Here is a 12293-nt window from a genome sequence, read left to right as displayed (position 1 = left end):
AATTAAAATGTGAAATTAATGGAGTAGGCTAAATAAATCGGGGGAGATGTAAAAAAAAAAAAAAAGAAATATAAAAAAGAAAAAAAAATTGGACTAAAAATATACATATATTAATAAATCTAAACGTGCGGATTACATAAAACGAAGTGACATCTTTTATTATTGATCAAGCAAGGGCCGAAGGAGTAGCTCCTTGTATAAAGCTAATCCCCATTCAATTAAATTTTAAAACTTTACAAGTATCAGCTTACAAACCTTGGGATATTTGAATTGTCCGCCAAATACTTTGCTACTCAACACTGATTACTGGCGTACTGCCAACTTGCCTACTTGAGGACATCTGGCAACACTGTTTTTATATGGTCGAGCAAAACAGCTGAAGCCAAGACATAACAAACCATGCAGACAACACGCAACGCCAGACAATTATTTAGCCGGGCCCGGCTTTTGTTAAGCCGGAATGGTGTCAGAACAGCCGCGACAGTTAGCCAACAGAACGATGCCCAGACACCGCAGTCCAATCAGACAGACACAGATCAAGGCAAAACCACACATTTTGGCTTTCAGACAGTCGCCGAGAGCGAAAAGGAGCAAAAGGGTATGAAGAATCTCCAATGACAACAAACCGACTAATAATCCTTCTACTCTATGTCTCGACAGTACATGAGGTCTTCGAGCAGGTGGCCCAATCCTATGATGTGATGAATGATGCAATGTCCATGGGCATACATCGCCTCTGGAAAGATATATTCGTAGAGCGTTTGGGTCCCACGCATGGTATGCGTCTATTGGATATGGCCGGCGGTACGGGTGACATTAGTTTTCGCTATCTAAAATATCTGGCCAATCAGCCCAATACGGATGGACGTTCAAGTCATGTCACCATATCGGATATCAATCAACATATGCTCGATGTGGGCGAGGAGCGTTCCAAACGTCTGGGCCTCACGACAGACAAGTTGCCCAATCTGAGCATCGATTGGCAATGTGCCGATGCCGAAAAGTTGCCCTTCAAAAATGACGGTTTCAATGCTTATACTATTGCATTTGGCATACGGAATTGTACACATGTGGATAAGGTAGGAACAACTAGTCTTTATGTAAGGGTTCAATGAGGTTTTGCATCGTTTCCCATTGACTATTTCAGGTGCTAAGCGAGGCTTATCGGGTCCTACAGCCAGGTGGACGTTTCATGTGCTTGGAATTCAGCCATTTGACCAATGACACAATGCAATGGCTCTACGATCAGTACTCTTTCCAGGTGATACCACCCATGGGTCAGCTGTTGGCTGGACAATGGCAAGCCTATCAGTATCTGGTTGAGAGTATACGCAAATTTCCCAAACAGGATGATTTCAAGCAAATGATTGAAAAGGCTGGCTTCGTGGGTGTAACTTATGAGAATCTTACCTTTGGCATAGTTAGTATACACTCTGGCTTCAAGTTGTAATCCCATCCCCAATCTGTATAGCGAATGTATTACATATACTTATGCTAAGTTTAGAAACGTTTTTTGAACTGACCTGCAATTGCTTATGCTGGACACGTTCAATTGAACACGTTGTTGTTGTTCCCCTTCTGTCTTCTTTTCTTCTCTTTTCCTTTTCTTTTTTACATGTAGCCATAAAAAATTAAAAGGTTTTCGGTTTCGATTGTGTTATGTTACATGTGCGAAATTTATGAGATTTTTTTGATAGTTTATGGTGTCTTTTATGAAGACTTCCAAGGCCTGGGAAAGACCTTGAGGATAATAATGGTTTTCGGTCACCATTCGACCCACTTACAACTTAGTTAGATATTTTATTTCCAGATATTTTGTCGAATTAAATTAGATAAATAAACTAAAATTTGTATAAAAAATTAAAATTCCTGCCACACACACACACACACACACACACACAGAAAGTGAAAATCCATTTACCATTTAAGTGGGTGTGTGATATAATGTCAATAAGTATGATTGCTGCTACCTCTGCCCCTGCCCTGCCCCTGCCCCTGCCCCTGCCCCAACCGCAGTCGCTATCAAATTTAGTGCAAGTGAAATTTATGCGTGTGAATAGTTGAATTTTAAACGTTATATGGCTACATTAAATACCTTAAAAACAAAACTATCGACTTTGACATACTCTGCATATAAAGTTGTGCACCCCACCGGCCCCCCTCCCCCACCCCTTCATTAAAAACGAAATAAAAACAGAATTTAAACTAAATACTTGACAATTTAATTTTCAGAGTCTAAATATTATTCCTTGGTAGATTTATGCGATTCATGAGAAGGAATCCTCTATAAATCTCACTACTTAGAACAGGTCAAGCTAAGTAAAAGTTTAGATAAATCTAATTATATAGAATTCGACATAATAATCTTGTGATTTTCACCAAACAAAAGGAACTCGTTTATATGCGAATGTCACTTTCCAGTACAGTCAATTCAATTCGATTTATGCTTTCACCTAGGCCAAACGTCCTAATGCAAATTCCATTTCAGTTTTGACCCATTTTCAATTGCAATTTGCGATTTTTGCGATTATGATTAGCTGATTACATAATCAACTTTGGATGGGGTCATTAATGGCTATCCATATATAGCATCAATTTCAGTTAAGACCAAAAAACTAAACTACTAATTAAACTCACCAAATTTGTCTCTAGCCATCAGTATGGTGGCGGGTGGGTAGGGGTTAAGGCGTTGGGCTATATGTAAAGTGAAAAGTGGCCGAAATGCGGAACATGCAAAGGCAAAAGCCATTGAAAACAAAAAGTTATTTGTATATACCCAAATACATATACATATATACATACATTTGTATTTGTATTTCTCTGCATTTCTTTTGCATGGTGCGTGCTGGGCATGTTGTATGTACTTGGAGTTACAGTGGTTCAAAAACTGATTATAATTTATGCTCTGCAAATGTCATGAAAGCTTTGCAAATGTCTGTTTAGTTGGCAGGACTCGATCCTGGTAGACACATATTTTTGATTTGACCTTTAAAAAGGAAACACTTCACCCCCTAAAGTATGCTATAGACAGTCAAAGAAGTTGCTTTTCGAAATGTGAAAGAAGAATTCTCAAAGCATAAACTGTTTAAAGACTATTGGCAACTGCAAGACATAGGAAATATTATACATTTGTAGAAAGGAATGCCTATTGCATACTTTAAGGGTCTAAGTTTCCTCCAATTCATAATTATGTATAATATATTAACCCATTTGGCCAAAGTGTAGAACACTTAAGTAGAGTTTACACTTCTTTAAAGAAATTTGTTGACCATTTGATTGATTGACAGACATTTCTTGCCTGATTTCGAACCACTGTAAGTGATGATTGAAAGGGGTTCTGCTTTTTTTTTGGCCGGGAGGGGGGATCATAATGAGGCATTTGAGTGTTTGGTTGGCCACAAGTGAAATGTCTGCGTAAAAGTCATAAACTGACCAACTGAACCAATCCAAGCCAACCCCATCAGTGCCCACTGCAATGGGCCTGCTTGGTATGCATCACCATTCTATCCCATGTGGTTAGAGGTGGCTATGGTCGTGCTTTATTGATATCCGCTTTATAAATACAACAAAGACCAAGGAAGTTCATTTCATTTTCTTGGCAACGATCGTGAGGCGTTGACATAATAATCGCGCGGATTAAGTACGCTTAACTACCATGAGGAGTCCATGTGCCAGGAGTTTTCTTCGTCAATGCCATGTGGGCATTGGCATTGTGTTCATTATCATTGGACTTGGATTGGGTTCAACAGAGGCTGCTTTACGATTGCGCAATGCAAATCGCTTAACCACGCCCACACCAACACCAACAACGACGACGACATCGGAGATTGCATCATTGACCACCGCTAGCTCTGCATCATCCACTTCCAGCAATGCTGCTCTCGATTTAGCTCAGGATTTGCCCACGGTGGAGGGTGAAACGGAATCATCGGCATCGTCAGCTGTGATCAGTAGTGCATCGAAGGAAACAGCTGGCAAGCACAAACGTGGAATTCTTCATGGTGCCAATCACGGTTGGCCCACACGAACCTATGCTGCCCATTATGGCTATAGTCTCCAGTTGCCTGGAGCCAGTAGTTTCCTGGCAGCGGCTCCTCCACATCGTCATGGTTTCATCAAATATGCCTCACCATTCCAAGGTATTCACTATAAACCATTGACGGCTGCAGCAGCTTTCGCCCCAGCTGCCGGTGCACTGGCTCCAGCTTTTGCTCCAGGCTTAGCTCCCGCTTTGTCGCCAGCTTTATCGCCTGCCTTGACGCCCGCTTTGTCTCCAGCTTTATCGCCCGCTTTGTCACCCGCTTTGGCGCCCGCTTTGTCACCCGCCTTGTCGCCCGCTGCTGCTCTGACTCCAGCGGTTGGTGCTCTAACGCCAGCCTTGGCTGCTGCTGCACCTTCGTATGTCCTGCGTCCGGGCAATGCTGTGGTCACCTCTTACAATGTCAACTATCCGCGTCAGCATCTGTTGCATAAGCCCATGGTGGTTAAGCCACTGCACTTCCATGCGCCTGTCTCTCCGGCTGTCTTTCCGGGTGCACCTGTTCAACCAGCAATCCAGCCCTTGCCCTTGCAACCAGTGCAACCAGCCATTCAGCCAGTTCAACCGGTGCAGCCAGTGGTCCCATCGTTGCCAGTTCAACCAGTGCAGCCCGTCCAATCGGTGCCCATTCATCCAGCTGTGACCTTTGCCTTTTCCCCGCCAGCCTTTGCTCCTGCTCCTTCAGCTCCTGTTCCTCCTCCAGTTCCTGCTGCTGCACCTGCACCATTGCCACCTGCCCAAACGCCATTGGCATTCGATTTCCCAATTGTACCTCAATTCCCATCAGTTCCCACAGTGCCAGGTGTGCCCACTTTCAGTTTCCAGCCGGCTATTCCCGCCCAGCCGGCTATTCCTGCCCAACCACAGCCGGCGATTCCAGCTACTCCCTTGGTACCAACCCAGCCAGCCATCCCAACTGCAGCTGAGGTGCCAGAAGTTCCACAAATCCCTGCCATCCCACAAATTCCCGCTATCCCACAAATCCCTCAGATTCCACAGATCCCTCAGATTCCGGCATTCCCTCAATTCCCCGGATTCCCACAAGTGCCACAGTTTCCTCAAGCACCCGCTGTGCCTGCCTCCCCGCCCACAAATCAGTTTTTTCCGTCGTCTGTCCAGCCGCCGTTGCCCCAACAGCCGCCAACATTTGTCCAGCCTGAAGTGCAGTTTCCAGGCGGCATAATACCATTGCCCGGCTCTGTTCCTGTCAAGCCAGAGACAGGCACAGCCATAGCGTCACCCGAGATCCCAGCCCCACCCGCCCCACCTGCATCACCGCAACAGCCGGAAGTGCAGCCAGAGCAGCAGCAACCCGAACAGCAGCCCTGGAAGCCAGTGTTCTATCAACCGCCCACAGCATCGCCCAATCGTCCATCCATCACCCTGCTGCCACCTTATGGCAGGGCCCCAGCTGAGGGTGAGTTCCCCTCTCCCAGACACAAACACACACACTCACTCACTCTGGTTTCTCCCAATCCCTCTCTCTCTCTCTCTCTCTTAGGTTATCTGCCACCTGTGGCCTCGGCAACGACTTCATCGGCCCAATTGACCCAGGTGTCAAGTGGCGGTCAGGGAATCTTTGATCAGCTAACCGATGCCGAAATCGAGCATATCTTTGCCCAGGCCAATTTGGCTCAAAACCATCATCATCATCTGAATCATCACCACGGACATGCCTATCAGCAATACTAGATCCAAGTGAAGCTTTGCCGATTGCATTCTATCTTATATATACATTAATTTTTGTTTTTTTTTTTTTTAATTTGTTTGTTAAATTATTATTAAATTAGTTATTTATACATATATCTACCTATCACATAAAAACAAAATGCCCAGAAATGGCTGTTTGAATTTTTCGGCAACGGTTTCAGGATTCAAATTCAAAAACGTTGAAAAAGTTTATTTGGCAGCTTTTGAGCTTTTTGATACCCTGCACATTTCAAGAGGAGAAATGGTATATTGACAAAAGGAAGACGCCACAAGGTAGTCACTTATTACACCGTGGAAACTATTTGGACCTAAGTTGCCTGCGAGGTGAGCTGAAAACGTTATGAGAGGGAGCAAGATGGCAGGCTTTCGATATTGCCGTTTATAGATTTCATTTGTGGATCGAATTTAACGAAAATACCGCCTTGGGCACTTGGAAGATCATGAAATAGTCTTTGCCCTCTCTCGATTCTTAGGAAGATGAGTTTTGTATGTATTGATGAAGCCCTTATGATTCGCAACCAGTTGCGTCCATTGACAGTTTTTGGGTGTTAACTGTTAAACTCCTGAAGTCTAAGTTTTGTACACTTATACAGGATATATCAAAGTCTACTCACTTCAAGGGCGATGCCTTGAGCTTGAGCTTTTCTTGCTTTCCATTCATAAATGCCGCTTGTTAGAATTTTCCTCAATGAGTGGGCGGACCACCACAGATGCCACATGTTGCAAGTGGCATCATTCAGTTGTTGGTTACCGTTAGCCGGGTACGCGCACCATCTGCCGTCTGCGCAATACGAAAATAGAATCAAAATATTCAAAGCGATTCAATTCGATTCGAAAACGCCATTGAAATCGACCTAAGTATCTCCGTAACTTGCATCTCGTGACGATCTCAACAAAAAACGAATTGTGTTTATTTATTTTAAGTGCGTGTGTGTGTGTTTGTGTGTATGTGCTTATGTTTGTGTGCATTTGCACAAAGATACATAAATATTTAGTTCCGATTCTCCGAAAATAATTTACTATACCGCCGACCGACCCACAATGACGATGTCTAGCCCCAAAGCAATAATCCAGATAATGATGCTGCTGATCGGGATCACATTGCGTACGTCTCTTGGACAAATAAACATTCCCACATCAGATCTGTGTATGTTTTCTTTTCCCATATACATATATATACTTACCCGATAATGTTATTGGCACTTTGATAAACAGACGTGGCCATATGGAAAACTAATAGTAAATAAAAGTCCCTTTCTAATTATGTTAGAAATCTTGGAATAGATGGAATTGTAATTGTAATGTGGAACAGTGAAAACTCGAAAACCCCAACAAAACGAGTTCATTTCAAACACTTGTCATGAAAAAATCTAAAACTGTTCTCAATCCTTGGGAAATGTCCGTATAGTAATCACAAGAGACTTGGCTATAACTTCAGAACGTTAAGCGTGAAATTAGTTTTCGAAAAGAAATCAAATTCTATCGAGATTTCAGAGAATTTTTTAATCATTTGAATGTATTTTAAGAACTTTTCACATTTTCGTCGATTTTGGGTCATCATATGTGATATCATTTAGATGGATTACACAGGCTGACAAAACTCAGAACCAAAAAGAGGCCAAAGAACACGTTTCCCATCGATTATGTTCAGACTTGCTTTGGTTTAGAAGATATAGTTATTAATCCAAAAGGACTATAATTTTGAAACAAACTGCAGATGGCTAGAAATCAAAGACCATATATTATTTTTGTAATTTTTTACAGTGTATTTTCTATTAAATCTTGGAAAGTGGTTAAGAAATCGATTCCCAAAATGTTGGCAATGGTGAAAACCATTTTTGAACTAAGCAACATTTCTAAAAGTTTTTTGAAAACTACATATATCTGTTTAGAAATCAACCAACTTGAAAGGCAATGTTTAATATCAGCTGCCTATTGCATTATTTTGTCTTTATATCTGAATGATTTAGTGATTAGTTCCTAGAATAAGCCATGAAAATTTCATAAAAATCGGATTCAAAATACATGAAGACGAGTCATTGTCATTGATGAAGATTGAAATGGTTGCTCTTGTCTGTTGAATTTAGTAAAGAAAATGGCAAATAGGGAAGTAAGTTGAATTTAAACTTATAGACACTTCTAGTGAGTCACATTATACTAACCATCTAGTTACTTTCTTGGTGTATTTAGTTGTCTGTCTCCTCACCTAAATCTAAACTAGAGTTTTGGTGAAATTTTGACTAATTTTAATTTGAATTGTCTACTGAAAGTTTTTGAATATGATATACAAATGGATATCTTCATGGGGCAAACGGGAGGAGAGAGTGAGCCAAAAATAAAATGGAATTGCTAAATTTATAAACATTTCTATTTCTACATTTACACATACTAACTACATGTGTGTGTGTGTGTGTGTTGTTTTGTAAAGCAATTTGCATATTAATTTCACATTATAAAAATGACAAACCGATTCAATTTAAGTACTCAATGAATTTGACGAGAACCCAACTCAAAAAAACAAAAGCCCAAAACAAAAAGCCCCCCCCAAAAAAAAGGGCGCGGACATTGATTTTCGACTGGCGCGAATGATTTTCGGTAAACATTTTGTCCGATGTAATAAAATGTCATTAAGTGTAAGTGCGTCGTGTCGTTTAGATTTATGAGGTCAAAGTGAATTACACACAAAAACCAGCCACCAGAGAGTGTGTGAGTGAGTGTGTGTGTGTGTGTGTGGTTAAGCAGGGAAATGGTTTTCGGGTTAGGCAAAGATGGGCCTAGGCTAGGTGTGATGATTTGCGGTTACTGTGACTACTAAAACCCATCCGCCCACTGGAAAGATGGAACCACACTGCAACCGAATGGCCAGCTTAGACCAGCCTGAAATCAAACACAAATGTTGGCCAAAAGTTACCTTATTAGTTGTTAACGCTTTCGAAAGCTTATGCAAAATCCTGCGGCTTATAACATAAACAAAGAGGTTTCATTACCTGGCAGTTGGGAGTTATAATATTGTACTTAATGGACCAGGGAAATCAACATACATATTGTCATGTCAACCAGTTTCACATTTAAAGAAGTTTGCTATGAAACTCTATATGAAAATTAGTCGTAATTATCATTCACCTGATTAGCTTTTAATGCCATGAATTCGGGCACATAATTAATGTTATCTTCAACATTATGTCTCCATCAGGAGCAGCTTCTCCAAGAGAGTTTTCAGTGCTGTGAATGATGTGCTCTAATCCGAGTAAAGGCAGTCAAGGGTAGACTTCAACTTGATCCATTGAAACCCAACCTCTTAAACTACTCGATAGATCATTTTTTTTAGTGTTCTTTGGAGAATCCTTCATCCTGCGTTAGTCACTGTCCACTCTAGTTCTTGGCTAAATCTAAAGCTTCAGGAATTGTAACAATTCATAAGTAGACACGGAACCCTTGGTTTGGGCCCTTTGATTGGTTTAATCCTAAGATGATGAAGCGGTGGATCATCATAGGTAGCTTGATCCAACTTCTCTTATTAGTGAGAAAGAAACAAGTGAAAGGAATGAAACGAAAGCCAAGAACTTTAAAGGACTTCTAAAAGGAGCATTCCCCCAGATTCTTCAAGCAGAGATCTGCGCCAGTCCCGAGACAAGCATTAAGGTTAAAAGATTCCTCCTTTGAATGTGAACCATATTCTTTGGAAACATATTCATCAGAAAAACCCTTTGCCCACTTATTCAAATATTTATTCATTCAGTTGTCAGCAACAGAAGAAAGAATTCAAGTCATAGAACTTTTCTTTGAAATAGCTAACTAAATTTGGGTATTAATTTTTTGTTTGAATTGTTTACTTTAGTTTAAAGTCAACAATCACTTATTGTTTAATGGCAAAAAGGAAGTGTGAATGAATCGTTGGGTGGTAAACGTATTAACTTTATGCTTGTTGTTAAAGCCCATGAATCCTTTTTGCAACCTTACTATCTAATAATATATTTATACTCCGGAAAAAACAAATACTAATTCACACACACACACACACACCGACACGTTTAACCGAAAATCTCAAGCAAGCTAAGTTTACTTTAACTATGCGAATAAATAAATACCCTTTTGTATAAATATGCTCTGACTTTGGGCTCTTTGAGCTGTATTCCTTGCCGTTTCTGATTTGTGTTATATTTGTATAATTCACAACTCGTTTTGGGTGTTTTGAAGATATGGTGAAACATTCGAAGTTGGCTAATAATAAAGGAAAAGCTTTTCAGAGAGCAACTATGCCCCATTTTCTTAGAAGGGCATACAAAAAGGAGATAAACTGCTGCCGCTGCTGCTGCTGCTACCATAAAACCTAAATACACCAGGCCACGCCAATTCCGCCTAGCCCCCCCCTTCCCAACCTTTTCACGCTCTAAGATATTGCACACGAACTGAAGGAGAAAAAATTTCACCCAACTATGTATGTATGTATTGCAAAATGAAAGGGAAAGTCGATTTTCCATTTAAACTCTTGTCGCCAGCGGCCAGAATCTGCCCAGGGAGGAGAATATGTGTGAGAGTTGGGTATTGGCCCTTCTGGGTCCTCCTAGTTCGGTCTGCGTGGTGTTGGTTGTTTTTTATTTAAGAAACTAATCCTTATGCTGATGACTATAGCTTCTCTCTCATGGAGGCGGTTGGCTCCCTTTCGGCTGTTTGTAATTTGAATATGGGGCAATCATTATTTATGGGACGGCTTCTCGCATTTCCACAAAAGCTTTCGTCCAGCATCATCATCATCATCATCAGCCTGGTCGCTAATCGACGTCTAATCATATCAAGTGTCAATTGCTCCATCCCTGGTGTGTGTGTGTGTGTGTGGGTGAGTGTGTGGGCGGCTTTTAAGTTGATCAAGTCATACAGTTTTATTCGAAATTTCAGTTTCTCTTTTTGGGTGGGTAATGCGAAACGCCTCATAAATGTTCACTTCCATGTGCCCAAAAGGGCGGCGGTTCAGGCTGAGCGATTTGCTGCCTTCTTAATATTGAGTGATTGCCGAAAACGAAAAGGCTATCAGCTGGTCGATCTACTGAAAGTGGTTTCTGCATATTTCATACAGACAACCTTTTAGGTGAGCCCCTGTAAGTATGCAATTGTTGCCATATATCTATTAAGTACCTACCTCTAATTTCCTTTTGCATATTTATCTATCGGTATGCCGTGACGTAAGCAGTCGAAAATCTTCAGTCCGAATCTCTTTAACCCACCTGCACCCGCATCGTATACATAAATACGTTTGCCGAAGCAATTTGAAAATAAAACAAATCTAAATATGCTGAAATTCCAAAAGTTTTATTCACTCTCCATAAAATTGTTGTCTGTTTTTTTTTTCCCCTTCTTCGTGGAATTTATATATACACACACACAATGTATATATTTAAACAAAAGTTATAAACAATGCAGAATCTTTCTGTTTGTCTGTCTGTCTGTCTTCTTATCTGCGCCCACTTATTGTCTCTTTCTCTCTCTCGCTTCCTCCCGTGACTATCTCTGCCTGGCACTCTTTGAACTACTCCACTTCATAGGTTAATTGTTAATCCATTAGGGCGAATCCAAAAAAAGATATTATTCCATTGGCAACGACTCGGCAGATGCCCTGTAAGAGTAGAGTCCACGTTTTAGCAGACATTTTGAGAAGGATTTTACTTAACAAAGAATCAATTAACAACCAATTGAGGTTCAATTTTCATGCAAGTCAAAAATTCAACTCAGTTTCGCTTATCATGCGCTTGCTTAACTGGCTTACCCGGCGTATGCGTTATTTACATTACGCATACGACATGTTGTGCTTTGATACAATGTTTGTCAACGAAAACTTTTCATCTCAGCAGGAGCAAAGAGATTCCAACATTGCCTTAAATATTTTTAAAAGGATTTCTTACTTCTCCTTGCAGAGAGCCAACTTCTATTTTAGCATAGGCATTTGATCTCTGACCTTCTGCCAGATATACCCAGTGGCTTTGAGCTATCCCCCTGGTGATTATTTGATAATCCAACTACTATTGTTTTTTGTTTTTATTCGGAGACCTAAAAAAGAAGCGAACAAAATATGTTTGCTCCACAAATTTAATTACTTCTCATGGGTGGGTTTCCTTCCTCCCTCCTTCTATTAATCATAGTCAACCAATTCCGAAAGGGGGATGATTTGGTGGTGGTGGTGGTGTAGAGAGTAGAGGGTGAATGTGATGGTAAAAGTCAATATCTCAATGTTTGAACTGCCGCAGCTACAGTAAATATAAATGAATATAAATGTAATGGCGGACTTGAGTTAGGTTAAGAATTGTGCACATTTTGGGAGGGGATTGGAGACGAGGTCATGTGACAAAGCTCTTTTGGGTTTAACACACACACACACACACACACACACACGCACATTTGCCAACTGAAAATTAAGCGGTTTATATAGGCTGCCATTTTTGTTCTGCTCTTTTGACTTTTACGCTTCAATCAAGCATTTAACGTATGCCAATTTTTCATTTCTCTTCTTTTTTCCTCGTCCATGTGGTTGGTTGTTGTGGCTGTTTTCTTA

The 12293-nt window shown here is 40.9% G+C and overlaps 2 protein-coding genes across 2 annotated transcripts; both read left to right on the top strand.

The window, feature by feature from the left end:
* The first annotated feature begins 340 nt into the window (after positions 1-340).
* Coq5 (ubiquinone biosynthesis protein COQ3, mitochondrial) lies at positions 341-1665 on the top strand. The gene is made up of 3 exons (XM_068296755.1): positions 341-598; positions 661-1079; positions 1148-1665. Exons 1-3 carry the CDS (start codon positions 400-402, stop codon positions 1448-1450), a joined length of 921 nt encoding a protein of 306 aa, XP_068152856.1. The 5' UTR covers positions 341-399; the 3' UTR covers positions 1451-1665.
* A 1990-nt stretch (positions 1666-3655) lies between these two features.
* On the top strand, positions 3656-5731 carry LOC137585065 (uncharacterized). Its single transcript, XM_068300716.1, has 3 exons — positions 3656-4701; positions 4789-5456; positions 5541-5731. Exons 1-3 carry the CDS (start codon positions 3656-3658, stop codon positions 5729-5731), a joined length of 1905 nt encoding a protein of 634 aa, XP_068156817.1.
* The last annotated feature ends 6562 nt before the right edge of the window (positions 5732-12293 follow it).

Source organism: Drosophila tropicalis, unplaced genomic scaffold, assembly GCF_018151085.1.
Source record: "Drosophila tropicalis isolate 14030-0801.00 unplaced genomic scaffold, ASM1815108v1 contig_158, whole genome shotgun sequence".
In the NCBI taxonomy this organism is placed as follows: domain Eukaryota; kingdom Metazoa; phylum Arthropoda; class Insecta; order Diptera; family Drosophilidae; genus Drosophila; species Drosophila tropicalis.
Note: the sequence above shows the minus strand (reverse complement) of the source record. Positions and strands in the feature narration are given on the sequence as shown.

Coding starts and splice junctions, on each gene's coding strand:
- Coq5 (XM_068296755.1), top strand. CDS start 400: ATGCAGACAACACGCAACGCCAGACAATTATTTAGCCGGGCCCGGCTT. Junction 599..660: donor GAGCGAAAAGGAGCAAAAGG/GTATGAAGAATC, acceptor ATGTCTCGACAG/TACATGAGGTCTTCGAGCAG. Junction 1,080..1,147: donor ATTGTACACATGTGGATAAG/GTAGGAACAACT, acceptor TGACTATTTCAG/GTGCTAAGCGAGGCTTATCG.
- LOC137585065 (XM_068300716.1), top strand. CDS start 3,656: ATGAGGAGTCCATGTGCCAGGAGTTTTCTTCGTCAATGCCATGTGGGC. Junction 4,702..4,788: donor ACCTTTGCCTTTTCCCCGCC/AGCCTTTGCTCC, acceptor CCAAACGCCATT/GGCATTCGATTTCCCAATTG. Junction 5,457..5,540: donor TGGCAGGGCCCCAGCTGAGG/GTGAGTTCCCCT, acceptor TCTCTCTCTTAG/GTTATCTGCCACCTGTGGCC.